The 19,097-nt window shown below is 40.1% G+C and overlaps 1 protein-coding gene across 2 annotated transcripts in view; it reads left to right on the forward strand.

The window, feature by feature from the left end:
- The window catches only part of UNC5D (unc-5 netrin receptor D), a 680,073-nt gene that overhangs the window by 479,021 nt on the left and 181,955 nt on the right, over nucleotides 1–19,097 (forward strand). The window contains exon 17 of one of the 2 annotated variants that reach the window (XM_081125678.1): nucleotides 18,636–18,671. The exons of the other annotated variant lie outside the window; for it this stretch is intronic. Within the exon in view, the coding sequence (XP_080981804.1) occupies nucleotides 18,636–18,642 (7 nt within the window). The 3' untranslated portion in view covers nucleotides 18,643–18,671. Of the gene's footprint in view, nucleotides 1–18,635; nucleotides 18,672–19,097 lie in introns of those variants that run through there. 2 annotated transcript variants of the gene reach the window in all.

Consider the following 19,097-nt stretch of genomic DNA (forward strand, 5'->3'; position numbering starts at 1 on the left):
TTTCCTTAGGGGATCAAGGATTAGGAGCAACTAACATGGTGGAAAAAAACCTGTTATTTTTCAGTGTAAGTTCAGAAATACCATTTAACGATTTAAAACTTACATGTATATTTTACTGTGATAAAGAAAAGGGAGGAGAGAGAAAAGGAACTAATATGCCAAAAGACAATGAGGCATTTTTATAAAAAGGAAAAGATTTTTTTGGGAAAGGCAATTTACAGTAGAAGGAAAGAATAAGTTCGAAATCAAAGTGGAACCCCCGCTCCTCCCCCAGCTTGTATTTGTTCACTTTAAACTGCAAAAAAACAAAAAAAGAACTTTACTAATCATGTGTGTTAAAAATCTTGATTAAGCTGAGCAGAAACCAGCATGAGGCCAAAGGTTAACATGCGATCATCTTTGCTCTGAGGTTTTACAAGGATCTCCTACCATGGTCAATGCCAAGCACACTTTTACAGATGCAATCAAAACTATAATTATCTTCAACATACATGGCGAGGGTGTGTTAACGTGTATTAAGCCTGATTGAAAATATGCTATGGGTAGATGCCTTTTTCTGACACCCAGAAGATTCAATCCAAGTCAGATTAATGATGTAACATTACTTCAGGCTGTGGGAGCCCAGACAGGTCAGAGCTAGAGTAGCAGAAAGAAAGATAAATTGCCTAAAATCACATGGAGTTATAAACCAGGAACACAACCAAGTATTTCATCATATATCAAACATCTCTCTTGTTCTGAAATTTTTAAAAATGCATTTCAAGCCCCAGAAGGTGGATACTCACAATAGTCTGATCAAGAAACATGAGCTATGCAAGGAATTAGAATATTCAACAAAATCACCTACGTTCTTTCTACTGTGCTAGGCCCTTTATGAAACAGAGGGAATGTATGATATGGTTCCTGCTCTCGGGAAACATGTAGTCTAGTTGGGGAGATATGACTAGCATGTATCAAATGTAAAGAAAGAATTTGGACACTCTTATAATAATAATAGGTAACCAAAATTAAAGGCAAACTTGTACGACACAGGGATCAGAGCAAGGAAATTAGGAACAAGAGGATTCATAGAGAAAGTAGCCTTGAGTGAGGCTTTGAGGACTATGTAAGGATTTGGGCTTGTGATTGGAAGAGTTTGAATTATGTGTAGTGTAGACAGTTGAGTTGGAAGCAGTCACATTGTGTTGGGATGGGGGTGGAAAAAACAGGAAACTGGTCATAATTGAGTGTATCATGTTTACTTTTTATCAATTTGCTCTAAATTCTGGGTGTATTTCCCCACCTATCCTTTAGCTTTTTCTTTGGGAAACTATGCCTACAGTAATTACATCATACCCACCAGCTGCCATATGGTAATGACATTTGTCAATGTTGTCTTACTTTTAAATTTCCTTTATTGCAACAGTGATTTTTAAATATTAAAGTCATCTCCCTAGTAAAGTAATTTTTCACTGCAAATACAATCTTAAATACATCATTAAATAGTTCATCTAGTAGAAAGTAAGGCCATGGAAAGTGAACAACCCATTTGAAAGTAATCAGCTATTAATTTAAAACAAGATAGGGGGAAACCAGCCACAAGGTGGAGGTGTCACTTCTCCAAGGCCAAGGTATTTCCATTAACACTGCTTCCCATGAGGCCTTATGGGAACCATACTGTAGAAGCCAGAACTCTGAGATTTTGCCAGGTGCCAATGGGCCATTATGGTGTTTCCCAGTTGCCACTGCCCACCTGCTCAGCTAGATGGAAGAAGTCGTGGAGGCCTATAGAAGTGAATTGTGGGTAGTTCTAATCTCAGATTAATCAGACAAGCTGAGTATAAAGTAGAAGCATGTATCTTTCCCTTAACCATTTCAGTCCACTTGTCCTTTGATTCTATACTAGACTAAGAAGGGGTTGCAGCTAAATAGGAATACAGACTATTTCTACTAACCTGATGCTAGTCCATAAAACAGATTTAGAGTTCTATCCTCTATCACATCCAATTTTACATTTATAAAAAGAGATTTTATAAGATATTTGCACAAGAATTAGTCAAGTGACAAAATAAAATGGCTACCTGTACCTCTCCTGGTAGCTGTGAAGATGCGATTGGAGAGAGTGTCCCACATGCTTCCCTGCCTTAACTGGGTGGGCATATCCTGACTGTATGGAGCACTTGCCTGGAGTGTGGTGTTGTTCTTTTATCTTGACCGCTGTCAACTACACAGTTCCTCAAAATGCCTCTCAGGTTATAGAACTTCTCCCCAGTCTTTGCCCAGGCAAAGCCACTAATCTAATTTAGGTATGACCCTTCAGGGCCAATTAGGTTTTCTGATCTGCTTAAAGAATAGCCAGGGGCATTATGTAAATGTTAATAAGATTCAGCCTAGAACTCCTACCTAAAGGGGGAGTTGTATATAGGAGTTTCTTTAAATGTGAACCTCTGATCTCTGGAAATTTTTATATTAGGCTGATGATTGTTTTAATGATTGAATTTATTGGTGTCAAAAGGAAGCTGGGGAAGCAGGGGAACAAAGTGCTTCTGAAGAATTTAACAGCGTCGGCTGTATGGTAGGCAACATCCAGTAATACAAACTGTCTGAGCAAGAGTGACTGTCCGAGGACCCCAAAACTGAGCCAACAATAATAATACACAAAATACACAAAATGCCCAACCAGAAGGTATATAATGCTGACACCAATTTTAACATGCAGGTTTTTTTCTCTGTATCATCAAGCAATTCTCTGACACTAGTTGGGTGTCCTACAATTTAGCTCGATTCTGACACTGTCTACCTGAAGATAGCATCAGATCCCACAGGTCAAGCAAGGGTTCAGTCCCTCTGAAACAGGACACAGTGGGTCCAGGCTGCCTGTCGCCACTCAAGCCAATTAAGCAGAGTCAGGGTTGGATCATATACGAGTGTTTACTCCAATAATGCCAGCAGTATGGGGAGAACAGCAGAATTTATCGACATAAAGTCTGCTTTCCTCTCCCCTTACTAGTCCGCTGATTATAGTGGGATAAGCAAGAAAGTCTGCATGCAAGGGGGGAGGGGGAGGATGGCTGCGGGGTCTGTGGTCTGTGTGTCTCCTTCCAGGATCTTGAAGCCTGATAACAAGGTAGTTAATTTTCAATGGAGTTAAACCCCACCTCCATCAGTTCCTGGAACCTGAGAATAGTCAGCATTTCTGAGACAAACTCCCAGTGGGAGGTCAGGCTCCAGGCACAGCAACCAAATCAAACAGCATTCTGTCCTTTGTCTGCCTCAAAATGCATTTTCTTTTCTGAGCAATGGACCCATCCAGGCTCCAAGGTGTCTCTTATCTTTTTACAGCTCTGTTTTTCTTCCTGCACCATATCCTCCAGTTTTCCTGGGTCTGTAAGAAAACCTCTTATTGATAGTAAATAGGGTGAACAATCATTAAACAACTATGGTCCTATTCCTATTAGGTGCCTTCCCCCCTTTCACAATCATGGTCAACAGAGCATGATCAACATCTCTGCCCCCAACACCATAAGACTGTCCCCACCCCCCACTTTACTTTAGATGCCAATCGAAAGCCCAGTTGTCACTGTGCTTCTGGTCCCCAAGCAATAGATAGGAGGTACCCCTTCCTTATGTTAGATTAATTTGCTACAACAGCTCAAAGAAATCAAATAAACATTTTACTTACTAGACTGCAGGTTTGTTTTAAGAAGATATAACTCAGGAACAGCCAGATGAAAAAGATGCAAGGTTGGGGGACAGGTATGAAGCTTCCACATTCTCTCCAGGATGGTCACTCTCCACCAATCTCCTCATCTTCATCAACTTGGAAACTCCCCAGAACCCTTTTTTTTGTTTTATTTTGTTTTATGTTGTTTTGGTTTTTTGGCTCTTTATGGAAGCTTTATTATGTAATCATGATTGATTAAACCATTGGCCAACCTCCAGCTCCTCTCCCTGAGGTGGGGGGGTTGGGGTATGACTGAAAGTTCCAACTCTCCAATCTTATGTTGGATCCAACCAGCCCCAGTCCTCAGGTGCTTTCCCAAAATTGCTCATTAGTATAACAAAAAGCATCTTTATCACTCTAATCACAGGAAATTCCAAAGGTTTTAAGAGTTCTGTGTCAGAAACAGGGACACAGGCCAAATATATATTTTATATTAAAATCACAATATCATAAGGGTTAAGGTAAGTAGAATCCCATTTCACCTTAGTAACATCTTAACAGGACTAGATCAGAGCAGAGCAAAATCAATGTAAACAAAGAAGTATAAAGGTTCTAGAAGCGGGTTTGGAAGTGTATGGTCACCTGAAAACACCTGGATTGTGTTTTCTTTAGGTATTATAGAGCAAGTTCAGGAAGATTCGATGACTGTGTCTCAACTGGGAATGAAAAGGGGCCTCATGCTAACCTGACAAGCTCAGGGAAATCCTGCATGGAGGCTTTGCAAACTCAGAGACCTAAAGTAACCACAAAGGATGGTCTGAAATTAAAACCTTTTAACAAAAAAGCAGTATATGGTGGGTAATCATGTCCTAGGCTGGTATCTTCTCTGATAAAGGTCAATCTTTACCTTAAATGAGACTGTCTATTGTCTTTTTGCATCTACGATAACATATGGTTGGAATGTCAAAGTAATTTTCCTTTTTCCGGACCTCTCAAAGCACAGGCACTGCTCCACAGAGACCACAAATCCCCTCATTATTACTGAGTTAATTACTGACTGTTAACTCTCCTGTACCCACCTAAGTAAAAAAAGTGTGTCTATCATTTTACTTTTTTAAATATATTTTTATTGATTTCAGAGAGAGGAAGGGAGAGGGAGAGAGAGAGAGAAACACCAATGATGAGAGTCATTGATCAGCTGCCTCCTGCATGCCCCCTGCTGGGGATCAAGCCCGAAACCCCAGCATGTGCCCTGACTGGGAATCGAACCTCCATCTCCTGGATCCTAGGTCAATGCTCAACCGCTGAGCATGCCACCCAGGCTATCATTTTACTTTTTATCTAATCCCAGAGATTTCCCCACTTTGTTTTCTCCCACCTCCCTAATCTATCACCAGTGAATTTCATGTAACCCACTTACATCTCCTCTTTCGATTGTAATGTATAAAAGAAAGTGCAAAACTGCCATTATCTGGAGCATTAATTATCTCAATCCATCGAGATTCTGCTTCCCTGCAATTGTTTTCAGTTTGGTTTAAATAAGCTCACAAAAAAATTCTTCACAGGTTTGAATGTTTCTTACATTAACACAACAAAGTGGAGAATTAAGACTTAGCTTAAAAAATCTAGCAGAGAATTTTAGAACTAAAAAGCATTTTTTAGTGAAATGTTGTTTATGGAAATAGGCAGGGAGAACTAAAATTAGTTGTTCCAATACCCAGGGTTTTAGAATTGGCAAAACCTGGATCCGAGTTCCCATTCCATCCCACTTACTAGATGTCTGACCTTGGGCAAGTAACTTAACCTTTTTAAAAGTCATATTTCTCTTCAGTAATTTGGGAGAAATAATAGTACATATCTCATTGAGGTTTTGTTTTATCTAAAGACCAAATAAGAGAATGTATAAAAAGTGCCAAACACAATGACAGGCATACAGCAAATGCTTAATCAATGTGAGTTTTGTTATTATTATTAGGCTTAGGAAATACCCAGGAATTACACTGTGGCTATCCTTCCACCTTGGCGGCTCCTTAAGTATAATCTAAAGATATTATTATCTCTATGATGTAAAGGCAGAGCTTGCTAACAGAATTATGTTTTTAATAATGTAGAATTGAACAGCATTTTGGGGTGAAATTAGGGCTAAGACTAAGAAAATTTTTGTCTTAAGTCTTCTATTGTATGTAGAGATGACAATTGTTCCAAACAGGGTCCTGTAGCTGGAGGCCAAAGAACCTGGATTCCTGTCATATCTGTGTACCCCAACATCCTCATAATCTTGCAAAATCTACTTATCCTTCTAGCACCCCAACTACTCTATCAGAGTGAGTATCAAGAATTCCACCTTGTCTGTGGGCTGTTTTAAGGACTGAATATTTTTTTAAATATTTTTTTTTAATTGATTTTTAGAGAAAGAGGAAGGGAGAGAGTGATAGAAACATCAATGAGAGAGAAAAATCTATGTGGATCTGATGTCTCCTGCATGCCCCCCACTGAGAATCGAGCCTGACCCGGAATAAAAACGGCGAGCTCCTGGTGCTTGGGTTGAAGCTCAACCACTGAGCCACACCAGCTGGGCTAAGTGCTTAATATTAACAATATATTCAAAGGTGACCAGAGAACATATGAGCTGCTGAGCATAGCTGCAAGTACTTTGATGGTACATACAAAATTAAACTTTATGGAATGCCTACTATATATCAGACACTATTAAAACTTTTAGACACTTCGTTCATTGGTATCACCATCATCATTAGTGTAATATACCATTAAAAGGGAAAGAACATTCAAAAGAGAATCTAAGGCATTAACACAACCATATAATATACGCAGAAGTTAATTTCTGTTTAAGAGAAATGCAGTATATATAATATATGATAATGAAAGAAGCAACCTTAAAGACCTCATAAAACGGAATCATTTACACAGTATATTGTGTTTGGATTCCTCTCTTCTTAAAAACGAATGTGTCATTCTTCTGTTACAGATGGTTGATGATGCCTGAAATCAGATTTCCTAATAAGTAGGGCATTACACATTGTTTTTTATTATAACTGATGCTAGATGAGGTGGGTACAATGAGGTGAAGTTTTTGGTTGTCCTCCATTTAGAGTTTTATATTTGGACAAGTCAGTCTATCAGGCTGTCTTTCTGTCTGTCTCTTTGTCTCTGTCTCTCTCTTTAAGCTGCGTTGTGAGAGACTGCATGATTTGAAAGAATATTCATGATATTCAGGAGAAAACAAAAGCAGGTTACAAGTTATTGTTCCAGTTTGGCATGCACACAGAGTTAGAAGACCAGGAAGGAAATTCCCCAACATGCTGATACCGTTAATGGTGTCATCTGGCAGGAGTGAGACCCCTAGTGATACATTCATACACTTCCTGATACTCTTGAAAATTTTCCAAAATGTTTACAATAAGTGTGCATTATTTCTTTTTCCAGCATTATTGAAATAATATTAATATAAAACATATATAGATTTAAGGTTTACAACATGATTTTATACAAGTAAAGACTGTGAAATGATTACCACAAGGGTTAGTTAAAGCCTTCATACTCCAATAATTATGCTGTGTGTATGTTGTGATAATATTTAAGATTTACTCTCTTAACAACTTTTAAGTATATAATACAGTACCATCAATTACAGTCACCATGCAGTACATTAGATCCCCAGAACTTATTCATATTTAACTTGAAATTTTTACCCTTTGCCCAACACCTCCCCAGTTCCCCCACCCGCCTGCCCCTGACAACCACCATTCTACTCTCTATTCCCATGTGTTCAGCATTTTTAGATTCCACATATAAGTGAGCACATACAGTACTTGTCTTTCTCTGCCTGACTTCTTTCCCTTAGCATAAAGCTATCCAGGTCCATCCATATTGTTGCAAGACAGGATCTCCTTCTTATTTGTCAACGAGTGATATTCTGTTATAATATATGTTGTCTGCACAACTGTACAAAGCAGGCCTACTCCTTTAGAAAGTATGGCTTCTGGCAAAGCAGTATCTGGACGTATGTGGTTTGTAAGAGTTAAGACCCTTTCTTAGTATGTTACAGATATTAGTCGTTGTCAGAATCATAGGACTGTTAAACTCTATAAGTACTGAGAACCAACACATAACCGGAAAAAAAGCAAATGCCCTTTGTAGAAACTGGATAAAACCGAATAATGCACAGTTCCATATGTTGGCATATTAGCATTACGCACGTGGTGCTTTTCCTTCATCTTAAGTATAGGCCTAAAGCCCATAAACATCAAAGCCTGATACGCTCACAGTTACAAGAACCCAAATGTGTCTTATTTCTCTAGCCTTTCAGTCTTGCTCCACCGATTTCAAACAAAGTAAAAAGGAAAAGGCAATAAGGGATGGGTTTTATAAAAAGTGTTTTGTGTGACAATAGACACTTCTTTTTTCTACAAAGTATTTTCTTCTTTATTTTATTTTTTCCCCATCACCATTTATCCCCCCTCTTCCACCTTCATCCTCCCTCCTCCCTCCTGCAATAGACACTTCGGGTGGACCACCCAACCAACTGTTCCTTTGTTTCTTACTGGCAGAGCACTTGGGTGCTCTCTGCCATCCCCCATGTAAATCAGAGTTAAATTCTGATTAGCCTAAGTTAATCATGGTATCTCATTTCCTTGCCAGCAGTTGGTTTAAAGATAGGTATTTGACACCCCCCCAAAAAAATCAATAAAAACATTTAGAGAGAGAGAGAGAGAAAGAGAGAAGGGGGGAGGTAAACACACTTTCTTTCCTTCCACTTGTCTGGACTCCTAAAATACAGCATATCTTGCAAGATGAAAACACTTGCTGTCCCTGTTTTGAAGCTTTTAGAAAACATTTTAATTTAGTTTTCATTTTTTTCCAGATCCATGTACATACTTGAAAAAAATCAAATGATCTACAACACTTGTTCTAATGATAAACAGCAGTTCCCTGCCACATTTACTTCCAAACATTCATTCAGCAGAGGCAGCCGCTTTTAATTTCCTATTTACTTCCATGTTTCCAAATAACTGCTATTTCTAAATTTCCAGTTTTAGAAAATCTTAAGTTTTCTCAATAAAAGATGAGGATTTAACTCTTACACTACAACTTCCACATAAGTTTTACCACCACGTCTATTCCCCCAACATATTTATTAATTAAACACACATTCTGTGTTTACAGATGAGCCAAGTGGGGCAATACACCACACTGTCTCCTTGTGCCGTTGGTTTTCCCTGGAGTTGACAATTGCCTCCATTTGTGTGTGTGTGTAGTTTTCTTTTAAGATACATAATACTGACTAATCTCTAAGCTCTCTACCCAAACTGGAAAACTTCTCTCATTATGGCCACACTCAGTCTTTCAGCTCCATTTTTCCATGCAGTGTGTCAATGTTGGCAAAGGAGGTGATAGGTGCACAGAGGGATTTGGAGGGATGGCAGCGTGTCTCACTCTCCTCCCCTTAAGCCTCTACCCACCATCTTTATTGATATTTTGGATTCACTTTCAACCCTTTATGTCATTCTATTAGCTTTTAGGTTCTCCTGATGACTTCCTTTGAAAGTGTGTGCACATTTAACAGAAGGTTATTTTGAATAACCAGCACAGTGGCTTGACTGGATCATACATCTGTTCTTCTGTGCAGAGGGAGGGCGTGGCACAGAGAGGCTAGGAAAGGGGCAGGTGGCAACAGTGAGAAGCGAGCTCCTCTTATTCACAGACTCTTGCTGCCCAGCCCTGCCATGGGGCTCTTTGTGCTGGTGAAGCACCCAGCAAAGGAGGAAGCATTAGATTTGAGAAGTAACATTATGACCTCTCATCCACCGGAATGTATAATACATGTGTCCTGCTTTTAAAGGCTACAGCTCTTGGTGCAATCTCTCTGAAAAGGTTTCTCTTCACAGGTGCATGGCAATGATTAGCGCACATGCGTGCACTTGCTCACACAAGCGTGCACACACACACACATTCACATACATGCACAAACGTACCTCCCCCAGAGGAGAGTTGAAATAGATGAAGTGCCTGGATTTTGACCTGCTGAGTAAGAACAAATGCTGTATCCCGTCTTTCTCTTTCCGTAGTAGTGTTGTGAGTAGAACAAAAAAGCTTAGTCTAACATTAAAATGGTTTTGCTTTCCTGGCATCCACATAGATACTTAAGACATGTAAAACCAAGTTTGAACTGCAGGCTATGCATACAATAGACAGCCAGTATGCTCCATGGGCACCTTTTTTGTTGTTAAATTTGACAAATTTAAGAATGCAACATGTCCAAGGTCAATATTAACATTGTTATTTGGTCGATTTAATGTCACATAACTAACATTTATAATATGTCCCCTTGTTTAGCTTGGATCTTAATGTATCATTTAGTAAATGTCCAGAAAAAAATCAGTTAATCTCAGGCTAGCAAGTCCCAGACTCACTTTCTTTCATTTGTTTTTCCTCTAATTCTTTTTCTCATTTAGTAAGTGGTGCCAGCTGGAGATGCCAATCTAGGATATGCAAGAATGTGGGGTTAAGAAAGCATATTATTAACCTTAACCCCTAAGAATAAACACATTTCATGATGTGCCTGGGATCTAGGAGCCAATGGTTAAGAATATAAACCTTGACTACAACTGGGATTCAAAGTAGCTCTGATATTCATGAGGGGTTGAACAAATCCTGTTGCAAACCAGGTTGCAGGGAGGGACTATAGGGCTTTGAGGAAAAATATCAACATAAAAGGAGTCTGGCCCAACAGTAGGGACTAAGTTGGAGGAAAAAGTATGTCTAAATACACTGAGGCAATGTGTAAATGCATCCCAATCAGGCCACCAAAGGTGACTCAGCTCCCTCGGGAGAGTAGGCGTGTGTGTGTGTGTGTGTGTGTGTGTGTGTGTGTGTGTGTGTTAAACTTCTATTGACTTCATTCTTTGAGGGTGGGGACAAGCACCTGAGCTGGGAGATGTCCTCCTGTTATAACAGTCCCTCCACCTCCTCAGTAAAAATGATGATGCTAGAAAAGAAGAAGGAATTTCCTTACAAACCAGAGACAGATGAACATCAGACATGTGGAGAGATGAGGTAAGAATTCCAAACGCTAAAGAGGTAAGCACAGAGGCCCAGAGGTCTGTGAATAGGGGTGTGTGTGGGGGTGGGTGGGGGTGGAGGTAAGAAGATTGGCACTACCAGTTTTAAGCAGGTACAGGTGAGCAAGCACGAGAACATGCTGGGCTAGCAACAAAAGCAGAGGGGTCACGCAGGGCCCAAATAAGTGTAAAACAAATGTCCCATGTCCTGTTTACAACTCTCATTGAACACCTGGAGAAATACAATGAGCTCCTGCTGTCCAGTAGAAGGAGGTTATCAATATTATAGATGTAGGGTCTGGTGACTACAGGAATCTGACTCAGGACCCATAAGCTGGTAAATTGAGTGGGCACTAAGGAATTTTATGTATTTACTTACACACACATTATATATAATCACTTAAAATTAAAGCAACAGCTTTATATATGAACCTTAACTACAACAAAAGCGGACATTTGCTCTACAACTAAAAACCAGAAATTTGAGAAATGGTTATTAATATGTGCACATAAATATCAAATATATTATTTTTCCTTTTACAAATGAATCATTTTCAAGAGGAAACTAGATGCATGTACTCCTCGAATGGAAAATGGTAGTGATACTTTTTCTCTGGTTTTCATAGTTAATATTAAAGTAAAATATTAAAATGGAGACTATTGCCTCCCCCTTTCCCCAATCAGGCAACATGGCTTCAGGCCTCTGTCAAATAGTTCCCCCCATATGGTGCTAGCAAAATAGCGTTATTTCCATTTCAATGAAGCGGATACAAAGAACTGACAGATACGCTAAAAGGCTAACTAGCTAACAATTCATTCGCTTTCTATCCAGTTTGGGTCACACACATGACCTCCTGGCCTCCTTTTCAAGTCACCATCCTGGAGATCTGAAGACTGCTAATTGTCCTGCCCCCCCCCCCCCCCGGGGGGCTGCTTTTTGCCCCCCCCCCCACCAGTCAGGACCAGCCACGTGTTGTCTACTGCATCTCCCTTGTGTAACTGGCTACATCTTGAGGAAAGCTGGGGAGCTTCCACGACAGACTCTCCCTTCCCTTTGGGGGAGACAACCAGCTCATTAAATCTAAGCGTGAAGGGCATTTTATTATGAAGACCAAATCCAAAGATTTACTCGCCGGTTTTTCACCCGCTCCCCTCCTCCTGCTTATTCCTTTGCAGGGCTAATGGCCTTTCTCCAAGTTATACAATCCTGTCACCGGTATAAAAATATCACTCCAAGACTGCTCATGTGGCCTAAATCATCCGGCCGTTTAGCAGAGACAGGACCCGTGTAGGAACCACACCAGAGGCAGGAGGACAGCTGTCCCACTGTCTACTCGCCGTCTCGGGGCTAAGAAACAGGGAGATTTGAATAAGATCATAAAGAAGAGGGACATGATAGGTAGTTTTCATTAGCATTCAGAAAGCCTGGGATAATAAATTAGAGCAATTGAGCAGAAATGGGCAATTTGATTATTCAACATTTTTCAGCACGGGCCCAAGCAGCTGGACCCGGAGCACTTCTGCTGACTTCTGCCCACGCGACCGGGCTGGCGGGGCACAGGTGGGCGCACAGGTGGGCGCACAGGTGGGCGCACAGGTGAGCGCACCGCCCTCTCTCCTTCCTGGGCTCCAGGACCCGGAGGCGGGACGCCGGTTTACAGGCCTGGTGAGTGTGAATTGATGATCGGGAGGAGGAAGTCTTCACGCATCTTTGCAGTAGAAGAGGCAGGGTTTGGCTGACTGTTTTTTATTGCAACAGGCCTGTGCTGATTGAGAGAACGCTGGTGTAAAGCAACGTGAGAGGGGGCCCTACACACAGGGCAGTTTACATTCCTGGCAGAGGGGCTCTAAGTCAACACGGGTTTCCCGTAGAAACTCGAATAGTGTGAGACTAACCTTTAATTTATTTACTCTGGCTAGGGGGCCAGGGTTCCATTTTTCCAGAACTGTTATCAAACCATATGTATAATGAATATATGAATTATATATTATATATATATTATTATATATATTATGAATTAGAAACCTTGTATATAAATTGGATGACCAGTATAAGCAATCATATAATTTTATTTTTAGCATGACAAAGGATAATTTGAACGTACATTTTTGAGCTTCATGCTTGTTTTTTATTTTTTTATGGGTATGCCATTAAAAATAACTATATTTAAACATTTTGTTAATAAGAAGTTAAATGGAGAAGTTCATCAGAATTGATGAATGTAGAATGACTGCCATAGATGTCTTTACGAGCACCTCCGCAGTAGTTTGAAGTTAGGTCCTGAGCCCTACCGTGGCTTCGTGAGTAGCTGACTGCAAGTCGTGTTGTGATACCTCATTTTCATCACACTGGCATTACTTTCAGTCAGACTAGGAATTAGTCTGCTTTTGAACAGACAGCCTTCGGTTTTCTTGATTTGTCATCTCATTAATGTTAGATACTTGGTTGCACTGCCTGGTGTCATGGGGGGGTGATGTCTCTCATACTTTTAGCTTAAATAATATAAAAAATTCCAAAGAGTTCAGTGTTAAAATTGATTCTAACATCACAAGTTAAAAAACTTACCAATTCAACCACAAAAACTCTGCATATTGCTATATAACAGAGGATTATCATTATCTTGCAGGTACTTTTGGGATGGGAAATCAACATATATATTTGCGTGTGTATGTTTGTATATAGATATACATAAATATGTATACACACATATATATGCATTTACATGCAAATTGATTTTGCCTTTGAAATAGGTTGAGAAACTATCCACCCATCCACTCAGGGACCATGCAAACACATTTGGAACTATTCTTCACAGATGTTTTAACAGTCACATTATAAAAATTAGCATGATTGCTATAAGTCAGATGACATCCTACATTAGCCAAGTATGTTTCCTATTTTTCTCCTGCTCTCCTTGTTTCTTCTAGTTAATTTTGCTTCTTTTCACTCTGTCAGTTCTTTAGGCAACAGCCCAAAGAGACTCACAAAAGGTGAGTTCATACTAGAGCAGAACACACAAGAGACTCAGGAAGAACCTAGGGGATAAGGGTCCTGCCTGAGGCTGTGACACAGAGAACCTTCCAGGAAAGCAGCATGGGAAGGCTGGTATTAGAATATTAAAAAGATAGGTTCTGAAATTCAGAGAGAAGTTGAAATCCTCACCTGAGTACTCATGGCAGTGTGACTCTTGACTAGGTCGACCTCTGAGCATTAGTTTTCTTATCCATGAAGTTGGGATAATCATTTAGTTATATCATGAGATTATTGTGAGGATTACACATGAAGCACTTAAGTGGCCCAGCACACAGTATTTAGACCTCTTGTCTCCTTTGTTTTCACTCATGTCATCTCAGAACTTCAAATATCATCTATATGCTGATGACTCCCTACTTTATATCTGTAAAACAGGTCTCTCCCCTGAACTCCAGACTTGTACATAGAACTGTCTACTAGACACCTCTGGGATGTCTAGCAGGTTTCTACAATTTAAGATATCCCCGACTGAGTATTTGATCCCCAACCTTCCTCCTCATACAGTCCACCTTTCCACTCCTCAGGCCAAAATCCTTGGAGGTGTCCATGACTCCATACTTTCTCTCAAACTACCAATCTCACTCATTTGTAGTCCTTTGGGAGGGTGTGTGTGTGGGCAGGGAGGGGGGCGGGAATCTAACTTCAAAATAATTCTAGAATCTAGTCACTTCTCACTTCTCCTCTGCTAACAACAAAGTTGACACAGTGGACATTTATAGGATACTTGGCCAAACAACAGGATAGGGCACATGCTTTCCAGATGCTCCAGAAACATTTACCAAGATGGACCATATACTGGGAAATAAAACACATCTAGCCATCAGTACCTCATGCCTGAGGCACTAGATGCTGCCATTTGCCCCTCACCCCTCCTGATCCACTATCTACCAAGCTGTCTGTCTTCTGCCCCGGAGGCAATCTGGTGTGGGCAATTAAGGGTCAACAAACCTTTCCTGTAAAGGGCTACATAGTAAATATTTATGGCTTTGCAGGCCTGTGTTCTCCATTGCAACTGCTCAGTGCTACTATTATGGTGGGTAGATAGTAAGAAAATGAGTGACTGTGTTCCAGTAAAACTTTCTTTACATAAACAGGCCGAGAGGCCAGATTTGGCCTGTGGGCCACAGTGGGCCAACACTTGGACTATATCAAGGACCTCCCTTGCCCTTGCAGATTCATTGGTTTTGTCAATGGGGAAATATTAACAATGAAGGAGAGGGAGGGAGGTGAGAAGGTTGGCAGATGTATCCACAGATACCCGCAGTCACTCAGCCTGGCTACATCCCTCTAGCAAAGGCTCAGCTCCCATCAAGCAGCCCGTTATGCGCGTAGCACTCTCTGTCTCTGGTTCTAATGCCAATTTTCTCCCCTACCTCTTCAGGCCAAGGGGTGGTAGCAGTAAAGGTTTCTATTCCTCTTGGCTTCCTGACATCTGCCCATGGTTTTGTCACAGTCCCTTCACTAAACTGTTCTTCAAATTACCCACTTTAGTGTGTGTCACTGTTTCCTCTGGGATCCTGACTGATACATGTAGATTAGAGCAATAGCCCTATTCCTCCCCCCACCCCCAGTCTATTTTTAACACAGTATCTAAAATGATTCTGCTAAGGCTGGTAGAAGCAGGTCATGTCACTTATCTGCTCCAGACTCCAGTGGCTCCCTGTTTCTCACTGAGTACGCAGCAAAGTCCTCACAGTGGTCTGGAAGGCTCTGTCCCACTTGTCCTCTATTACCCATTAAGTCTCACTTTCTTTCTTTTTTTAAAAAAAAACTTTTAAAAATTGATTTCAAAGAGAGGAAGGGAGAGGGAGACAGAGAGAAACATCAATGATGAGAGAGAATCATAGATCAGCGGCCTCCTGCATGCCCCCTACTGGGGATCGAGCTCACAACCTGGGCATGTGCCCTGCCCCGGAATTGAACTGTGACCTCCAGGTGGATGGGTCAATACTCAACCACTTTATTTCTCCCTCCTCTCCCCTCACTCCTTGGCTTTCTCATTGACACTGGAACACAGCAGGCTTACTCCTGTCTTGGGGCCTTGTACTGTCTGCCTCTTCTGCCAGAAATGTCCTCCCAAATATCCACAGAGCTTCCTCCCTACCCCTCGGCTTGCTCCCTCACCTTTGCTCGGAAGCCAGCAAGGCCTCATTGACAACTTTATGTACTCTTCCTTCATTCCCCAGTCAACTTTCCCAGCTATATCTTATTTTCTATAAAACTTACTATATAACTTACTTATTTGCTTGTTATTTCCCTCTCCACTACAATTAAGCTCCACGAGGGCAGGGATTTTGGTCTCTTGACACCTGCAACAGCGTACGTATTCAACACAGGCTTATTGAATGAATATCAGCTATTTGTGGAGAGTACTCTGGACTTAGAGATGGGAAATCTGGTCTGGAATCCAGTTTCTGCTTCATTGTTCCATCATTCCTTTCCTTCCCCCCTCCCTTTGTTAGTGCTTTCTTCCTCTAATAGCCCTTGAAGTGTTTGTTCTTATAACTGCACAGAAAAATGAACAGAAACCTGAATTTAACAAAATCAAATACTATTCTCACTGCCGAAGCCTTTTGATATTGATCTTAATATCCGATGTTCCTTTCTGATCATCGTTCATTTGCAGATACAATCTTAAAATTATAAACGTAACATAGGGACTAATTTTGCATTCCACTTTGTGGCTTAATTTTTCCACAATAAAATTGGATTCCCCTCGATGTGTTTTCAAGGAGCAATTATGCTCCTTGAAAAATAAATAAACAGTACATATAATGTGAAAAGAAAAATTAAAGATATTAAAATCTCTCCACCTGAGATACTACCATCGGCATGTTGATGACCATCCATATGCATGTCTTTAGGAACCTGTATGTGTGTGTGTGCATGTGTGTGTAGTTTGTTTTTTTATACAAAAAAAGAATAGCATGATAAATGCTATTTTTATCATTGAATCTATAAATAACCAGGCTATTAATCTACTATATAATATTTTATCCATGACTTTCTCCAGTTCGTTTCATTTTCAAGTTGAGATTCTAGGGATTGTCTTTTCTTAAAGGAAGCAGTACAATCTCACTCATACTTGAGTATTTTGGATTCTTTTAAAGTAAAAATAAAATTATTGTAAACCCTGATTAATTACTTCAGTTATTTTGTTAAAATATTACTTGATATATACTAACATATAACTTGATGTTTCTTATGTTAATAGCTCTCATGTAAAAACAAAGCAAGTTTATAAATTAAATATAAAAACTACACTGTAAAATCAATAAATTTAAATTAATAACATTAATATAACACATGGCACTATTTTGATGAAACAAAATTACTGTTTGGTTTAATGATCGAACAATATACCCTTAAGTTTGGGCCTATATTTAATTTCAGTAGTTTTAATTCAATAATACAGAAAAATGTTAATTTGTAATTGTGTTTTACAAATTAGTATTAATACCTTTAAGGCATTGTTGGCTAGTTCGAGTTAATGAGACCACATTACTTAATCAAAACTGCCACCAATCAATTCATAATTGCCAATTTTAATGAAGTTTTATTCTGTAAAGTTGTGTAATTCAATTAAAGCTACTAATAGTCTCAGCATTGCAGCATTATGGAAGTGTGCTTTCAAATGGTCAATTTTCACCAGGATTAAGAGTAGAAATGGTCACCATTGCATTTTTGCTACCACCTTTCTCTTACTGTGCTGATATATAAAAATGGGCATCTTTGCAGGGCGTTGGCTGGCAAACTGCCTGTGGTTGGGCAGCTTTGGTTACAGCTTTAGTTGTATGAGGTTGCAGGGCTTGGGATGGCTCTAATTTCTTCCTCCTTTTTACTACTTATATCCAAGTAAAATAGGGATTTGTAAGGTGTTCCCTGATATTATCTTGTTATCACTTGGAAGAAAAATACTCATAAACACAAATCCACGCTTTCAATTTACATGGTTATTTACATGGTTACGTTTGCTGAGAAGATGGTCCAAGTGGTGAGAAAAGTGCTCATGTTTCTCATGAGGATGATCACTACAACTAAACACAAAATTAACAAATTTTCTTAACAATCTGGCCTGAGGGAATAGGAGTCCTGAGCCCCAGACTGAAAAACAGATTTAACGAGCTTTTAAATCTACATGGTTCTGGACTCAAATGACACCTTCACAGCCTACAAGTTATGCAGACTTGGGCTATTTACTTAACCTTTCTAAACCTCATTTCCCTTCTGTGTAAAAGATGATCATCCTCGCTGCGTACATGAGAAAATCAACACTGCGGTCTTGTGATGGGGACTTAATGAATTGAGACATGCCAGGAGCCTGGCCAGATCTAAGAATTTTGGAGCCCTTAGCTGCCAGCATCAGCAGTGCAGCTGAGGGAGGCTCTAGCCCCAGGGGAAAAGCCTCAACAGTTCGCTTACTGAGTTCCTAAATCACTACACTGAGCCGGTGATTACAGACCTAATCACCAGCCAGATATTAAGACCCAATTTTACAACCACAACATCACATAACTTCCCAACAAGCAATGGGATAATCTTTTTGCATATGACCAGTCTGGGATCTAATGGAAGCATGTTCCTTTCCTGAGATTAAGACCCAAACTCCGTCCAGAGAAAGCAGGCCAGTTAAATATGCATTTGAATTAGTTGCCACGCTCTCAAGGAGCAGTGTTCAGGACAGAGGAGAGCACAAGGCAATTAAAAAACTTTTGCGGATGATTAATGTTCAAACACATGCTGTGAGCAGCTTTTCATATCTGATGGCAGTAAAAATAAGGACCAGGGTTGATTGTGGTGGCATCCATTGAAAGAGTAGCTTTAATTTAATTCATTCTGTAGATATTTATTCAGACTGATTTTTTCTTTTTCCTTCCAGGCTCTGAGAAGTCCATGGAGGAGAATGGTAGGATATAGGAAAGCAACGCACGTGGACACATGAATGCACTACAGGATGAGGTGTGCTACATTACTAATGTCTCCTAAAGGCTATGGAGGGGTTGTTCTATAGATGTACAAATAGAGCAAACCTTTTTATTTTTTCACCTGCACTTTTTTTTCCAGTTAATCTTCGCCTGAGGGTATTTTTCCCATTGATTTTTTTTTTTTTTTTTAGAGATAGTGAATGTAGGAAGGGAGGGATAGAGAGAAACATTCATGTAAGAGAGACACATCTACTGGGGCCGGGGATTCAACCTGCAAACCCAGGTATATGTCCTGGTACATGCCTTTGACCGGGAATCAAACCTGTGATCCTTTGGTCCTCGGGCTGACTCTCTAACCATTGAGCCAAAGTGGCCAGGGCACACCTGTCCACATTTTGAAGCATGATGTGCTTACT

Source organism: Miniopterus schreibersii (assembly GCF_964146895.1).
Source record: "Miniopterus schreibersii genome assembly, chromosome: 2".
Taxonomy (NCBI): domain Eukaryota; kingdom Metazoa; phylum Chordata; class Mammalia; order Chiroptera; family Miniopteridae; genus Miniopterus; species Miniopterus schreibersii.